This window comes from Acipenser ruthenus, chromosome 7 (genome assembly GCF_902713425.1).
Source record: "Acipenser ruthenus chromosome 7, fAciRut3.2 maternal haplotype, whole genome shotgun sequence".
In the NCBI taxonomy this organism is placed as follows: domain Eukaryota; kingdom Metazoa; phylum Chordata; class Actinopteri; order Acipenseriformes; family Acipenseridae; genus Acipenser; species Acipenser ruthenus.
This window is the reverse complement of record NC_081195.1, coordinates 58,952,667-58,959,003: the sequence shown is the minus strand read 5'-3', so window position 1 is coordinate 58,959,003 and position 6,337 is coordinate 58,952,667. Positions and strand designations below refer to the sequence as shown.

At 37.7% G+C, this 6,337-nt stretch overlaps 1 protein-coding gene across 3 annotated transcripts; it reads right to left on the bottom strand.

Moving 5' to 3' along the window:
• Window positions 1-113: 113 nt before the first annotated feature.
• LOC117414817 (uncharacterized) lies at window positions 114-6,310 on the bottom strand. 3 transcript variants are annotated; one of them, XM_059027423.1, is made up of 9 exons: window positions 4,643-6,310; window positions 4,478-4,558; window positions 3,114-3,331; window positions 2,888-3,038; window positions 2,580-2,791; window positions 2,304-2,421; window positions 2,023-2,220; window positions 1,827-1,941; window positions 114-1,736 (listed from the first exon to the last, which is right to left on the bottom strand). In XM_059027423.1, exons 3-7 carry the CDS (start codon window positions 3,306-3,308, stop codon window positions 2,024-2,026), a joined length of 873 nt encoding a protein of 290 aa, XP_058883406.1. In that variant the 5' UTR covers window positions 3,309-3,331; window positions 4,478-4,558; window positions 4,643-6,310; the 3' UTR covers window positions 114-1,736; window positions 1,827-1,941; window position 2,023. The 3 variants fall into 3 exon arrangements, with proteins under 3 accessions (XP_058883406.1, XP_058883405.1, XP_058883407.1); XM_059027422.1 differs by lacking the exon at window positions 4,478-4,558; XM_059027424.1 differs by lacking the exons at window positions 3,114-3,331; window positions 4,478-4,558.
• Window positions 6,311-6,337: the final 27 nt, after the last annotated feature.

Genomic DNA, 6,337 nt, shown 5'->3' with positions numbered 1-6,337 from the left:
AAATACTATATATTGAAATTTTGGGTTTGTCTGAATATTCAGGTTTGACCAAGAGTCTAAACTTTTTACCAGTAGTGTTTTACTATTCTGTTGAAGCTATCGTGTGCTGGTGCAGTGTAAAATTATTTTTCTTTTTGAGGTGTGTGTTAAAAGAAATACTTAACTTCCATTTAAGGTTATTCTGCTTTTTATAATTTCAGTCTTCCATGATAAATAACATAACGTAATATAGAAAAGCTGTACTGTGTTTTGCAAGTATTCTCATCAAACTCACTGTATTGTTATGCAAATAACATTTTTAAATACCTGGTCTGCCCAGCAGCCCAATTTACCAACAGTAGTTATTACAAAAGTTACTACAAAACACAGAGCTAGTTTTGCAACAAATCCCTGTATATTCTTTTAAATGTGTGGCGGGTATCGCCATGTATTTTTCTTAGTGAATAATTTCTGTTTAGAAAACTTGTTTGAGACATATTGTTTGTGTTTACAGTGCCACATTTCTTTTCCAAAACATTCAGGGTGTTTTAAGACATTTTGCTGTTTTAAATCTCAAATGTGTTAATACAAATGTGTCATTGTTTGACTTGATTGAGGTCCTTATTGTACCTTTTATATAATGTGATCATATACACTGTTGGAAGCGTGTTTTCTTACTGTGTAAATATAATTATGCAACTTGGAATTACGGTATCATATTTATATAACTTTGTATTTATCTGTGGTTTTCTTTTTTTATTTGTTTTAACAGATAGTTCACCAACATGTATAACTTAATGTCACTATCGTGTTTTTTCTGGGTTATGTGCAATCAATGGTGTAATAAAAAAAAAAAAGATTTAATATAAATTAATAAAGTTGCCAAAAATAACTAAATGATGTATTGTTTTCTGGAATCTATTGTTTATTTTAAAGTAAAGTAAAATCATAAACTACAAACAAAGTTGCTGATGCTATCGAATATTGTTATCTAATAAAACAGTTACGCTAACTCCTCTGAAATATAAAGTATATGTTCAGTTTCATAAAAGTTGTCAATACATTTTGGGATTCTGCATATTAGTACGATACCACAAGTTTGTCTACAGAAATTGCTAGACTAACTTAGTAACCTCTACGAGGGCAAAAGCAGCTATTTTGGGTTTTGCAATGGAGACAAATTAATATGCAGCTGGTGACCATCTTGAGCTGCTTAGTTTGTTGCAATTGGTATTAACTTGCGTACTAGTTTAATACCGTCCTCTGTGTTAACCACAAGATCATCCCCAGTTGGTATGCTCCTTTCAGTTCACAGCAATTGACCCAAAAGGTCTATAGGTAGCACATGCAATGATATATCCAACAGAGTCATCATGTGTCACAGCACCTTCATCAACTGAACAAGCAGTTCAATACAATGGTGGCACCTTTCAGGTCACAATTCATGCAATTAGTTCAGCCAATGGAAACACAGGTCACCATGGCCTGGCCCAGGCCCAGATTGATTCAGGGATGTTGCTGCCACGCCTTGTCAACATGTTGAAGAACCTCCTCAAAAATATGACTACATTTGTAAATACTAATGCTTCTAGTTGTTCCACAGGAGTTGACATTGAAGCAGAAAATCACAAATCGATAGCATCAGACTGAAGAGGCCGGCAACTAGGATCCCTTAGAATTAGTTGACTTGGGAGACAAGCTGGGGACAGATTCCACTTTCACAACAAGAGCTGCCTTAGTTCCATTGGTGAAGCAATCTGAAACACAGCATTTGGATCCAGGTTAAGGAAACAGATTATAGCACCAATATACTGAATGCTTGGTCTGCAGGATATATATATAGTTACCAATCATCTTTGTAGGGAAACTGCAGGACAGAGAGAAGCTAACCACCGTGACAATGGTCTCAATATCCTTCAAGGTCAAGTCAAGCCTGCTTCTGATGCCTGAAGAACTGATCACCTACAGGAGACAATACATCAGGTCAGTAATGTGTTGAACCCAAACAGCTAGATCACATATTTTAGAAGTTCCAGCACTTACTTCAAATGTGGCTTCCATTGGAGTTGTAAGGCACAGTCATCCAGAAATTGGTAAAGTTGGCATTATACTTGTACAGGGCAAGCAGACTTCCACCAAGTTCTCTGGAGCCCACAAAAGGAATCCAGTTGCGACCCATGTTGTCATATGTTACCATGGTATAGAAGGCAGCATTATCACAGTAGCGAGTTACTGGTGGAACTGCAAGAGGAAGAGCATTTCTCATTCCAATGGACTGGATTGGTTAGAAAAGGGTAGTTGTAGACCAAAATTAAATCACTTACTGATGTCTTCGACAATGGCTTCAACTACAGCAGGATGAGTAAAGGGTGTTTTCTCTGGCACTATATTCAGCAAGTAGGTCAGGGGCAGAATGTAGGTTCTGGTGTCTGGAGGAGTTACCTGAAAGAAAAGCAAGGTTTGTAGATTAACCCCCCCCCCCCAGAAAAAAAGTCAGACAGCAAGCAACACATCTATAGGAACTACAAGCTGTTGCAGCAATGGTCATGTAGGAAATGTTTTCAAAGGGCAATTGGATGGTTGAACAGGTGGGATGTTACCTTTTGCTTCACATTGGGGTCCTCAAATGGCACCTGGAGAGTGTAGGTCTTGGATCCATTGGGAAAGACATGCTCCTGGACATTATAACCTTTTAGGTTGCTTTCTGGCACAGTTAAAGTTTCTGGTCCAACTGTAATTTTTTTTAAAAGCTCCACATCAAGCAGGAATGGCCCCAGGGTCACACTGAACACTCTGTCTTTAGGAACAGTGTCTGAAAAGAAAGCATGCAGTTCATGAAGGATATGAAGTAGAACACTACAACAAACACCTTTATTTGCTTTACTGCATGTGGACAAGTTATACATACTGTTTGTGACAACTGGTGGCCGAGGTATGAAAGGAGTGGTTATTGGATGAAGTATTGTGTACTTGGTCTTCTCAGGCCCATCTTGCCAGGTATGCTCCAGCATTAGTTCAATAGAGTAAGAGATCACATAGGTGTTGTCCAATATATGGCTCTGAAAGCACAGAAGCATTTTAGAGACAGACTTTAAAATGAAAAGGATTTAAAAAAAGGTTGAACTTCTACATACTTTGTAATACCCACCATCAGCTACCACAGGAATTTTTACAGCGATTAGCTGGGGACCGACATCCAGTTTATAATCTCTTAATTGTTGCAGGGTCAAGCTTGCGGCCATTTGAGCTCCCATTTGAACATCACAGGTAGTAATTTGTAGTGTAGGAACAAGGGGAGGTAGAACACAGCGAATGTTCCATGTAATCATCTGTTCTGTGAAAGTTGTACCATCTGACAAAAAAGGGACACCATAGACCTGGTATAAAAAATTCAGACTTCAACCTAGAACAGTTCTTGAGCACTGTTACCCTGCATAAGCTCCACCATCATAACCATCCATCTTTGCTTATAAAATGTGGCTGACCTTAGCACAGCCATTGGTACAGTTTGGATCTGTTGGAGGGATACATTTACTACAACAAAAGCAAGACTAGTCTACCTTCTATAGTTTGCATATACTGTACTAGGAAAAAAAAATTAAGCCTAGACTACTTGCCACCTGAGGCTGGCTTTCTGTGGAGTTGTATACAGCTCTAACCAGAAATCAAGTTGGTGTAGTGTTTATTCCATAGCCATTTTTCATGGCCCGAGCAACAATCAGAGCCTTCTTTCTATTTTCTGGGAGGTGGAACACAACTTGTCAACAGCAGTTGTCTAGCAGGAGAAAATCTCATTAGAACAGGGAGTCTGAACACAAAGCATCCCCCAGTCTAAAGGATATGTCATAGAAGGTGTAATGTTTACTAAACATGAACTGAAACTGAAGTGTGAAAGTTTAAAAACAATGTAGCACTGAAAACAGTTATATGTTCACTGGGCATCTCTAATGGAGGTTTAGTAAATCCTCAAACAAAACACGTACAAAAAGAGCCTTCGTGAAAGCGTGTGTTCTCGATCATTGATACAGGCAGAGTTTACAGACATTTTTACTGGACAGTAGTGGAACTTAATACATCATTGTATCAAACTTTAGGACAATACCTAAAATTGTACCTATGCAGCAGTCTTAAAAAAGGTAAATATCATGACAACACATTTAGCTTGAAGGGTTTATAACCATGCACATAAGTCACTACCTCATATGTTGAAATATAAGGCTTACACACTGGCTGCGATAGCATCGCAAAAAAAAGTCAAGAAAGTGTGAATTTCTCCACAATCAAATTTTACTGAAGGAATCACAGAATACCCATATACAGAGTATGAAGCCAATGCCTCAAAAATGTCACACAATTCCTATATGGCAGCCATCTTGGGAGACAGGTTAGTGAAGGGGGCCGTTACATTTTGCTTCAACTAGATGACAGCAGAGTAGACTTAAATAGGCAAGACCAAGGGGACATGAATGAATCAAATGCAAAAGTCACATGATTATACCTCAGGGTACGCAAGGGACCAATCAGGACCATCTTGAACAAAGTTTGGCTCAACAAGTGGCACACCTCGTCTAATTGAAACCTACAGATAATTGAGATTAGTCAGGAATTAACCACCCCACAACCCAAGTTATAACGAACATTATCGAATCCTGACAACCCTTACCTCCATGTAGTTTCTTTCACACAGAATTTTCCTCTCGGCCCATGGAGAATAGTGGCATGTCATGCTCTTAACATAGGAGGAAGCGAAAGTCATAGCACTGTTTGATACAACACCGATCTGCACTGTCAGTTTGTAGGTCTCGTCATTCTATAAAACAAAAGCTAGTGTTAGTCACAACACGTCACCATTAGAAACACGTTTACAAGAAATTAAATGAAGAGACTTGCTGTGTTCTGAGCAAAGCAGCTCAGCACAGAAATCAACGGTAAAACTATATCCACACTGTGTGGCCAGTCTTGGAGAGAGGGAAACAAGCACCCCCTTATTGTCTGTGGAAAGATAGAAATTCAGTTGGCCTTTTAAAGAAACTCATTTCAAGCAAGGTAGACAGCGATGACAAAGTTAACACCCCCACTGCCCCCTTCCACCTACTTGTAATTTTGTAAGAACGATTTATGTTTGTAGAAATAAACACCCATTTGGAACAGTAAGTTTAGGGTAAATTTAGTGGGATCAGCAACATGCTTTTAAAGCCAACGGAACAACATTTCCTAGAAGGCATTTTGCAAAAACAAAGCCTGGTTGATGCCATACGGTGCAGGAGTACTCTGGACTTAGCTTAGGTCATTAAATTACTAATCAACAGGCTTTGTACATCAAAAGCTTTCCATTCAAGAAAAATGGTCACTCAATCACATTGATGAGAATATTTTCAGTTAGTAGTTGAATTTGGTGTTCCTTACTGCACAGTTGGTTTATAAAGAGGCGCAGGTGCTAATGTGAGCTACTTAGCTGCAATTGACGCACACACCTGTTTCCTCTAATTTTCAATCAGTACGCTTATTTAAAATAATAATAATAATAATAATAATAATAATAATAATAATAATAATAATAATAATAATAATAATAATAATAATAATAATAATAATACTTTTGAAATGCTATTACAACCCATTTAGAAGATTTTACTTTGAATTTAAGTTTGGCAGGGATCCCTGCAGAAGTGAGGCACTAACTGAACTGTCACCTCAGTTTGACGGTATGATAATGACAACTCCAGTTCTGATGTTGCCATCCACAAGTCAATTGCCCATTTTTACAATCTTTAGCATATCAAATTTGCCATGTCAGGGGCAGCCCCCGTAATTAAGCATAGCACGGGAATAGAATGACCAAGTGGCAAATGGAAAGTACAACTTAACCTGAAACCGAATGCTCAGTATTGATTTAGAACAGACTAAACAGAAATCGAATAGTAGTTTGGAAATTTGAATTGTAATCAATTTATTTAAGAATTTATGTTCCCAATTTAATTATTGAGCTTAATTGAATTAATTATTTGATGTATAATAATTAATTCAATTAGTATGTTGAGCATTTTCAATTTGGCATATTGACTTCGAGTGTTGAGCTTCTATTTGACAGTTGTTTAAATTAAAATGTTGAACTTTGTTGTTGATGTTTGATGCTCCGGCTTTTGCAATTAACATTTTTGTTACATTTCACCTCTCATAGGTTTCAACACAAACGGGTTTATTTGGGAAATTGACAGATTGATTATTGTGTATCCAGCAATCATCTGGAACTAATTGGTACAGTAGATTGTTCCCGTGAATAGACAGCAAACGCCCGAGGGTGTGTATCTGATTCTGAGTAAAGTTTGTCGCGGAGTTTTAAAGGTTCCCATGGCAA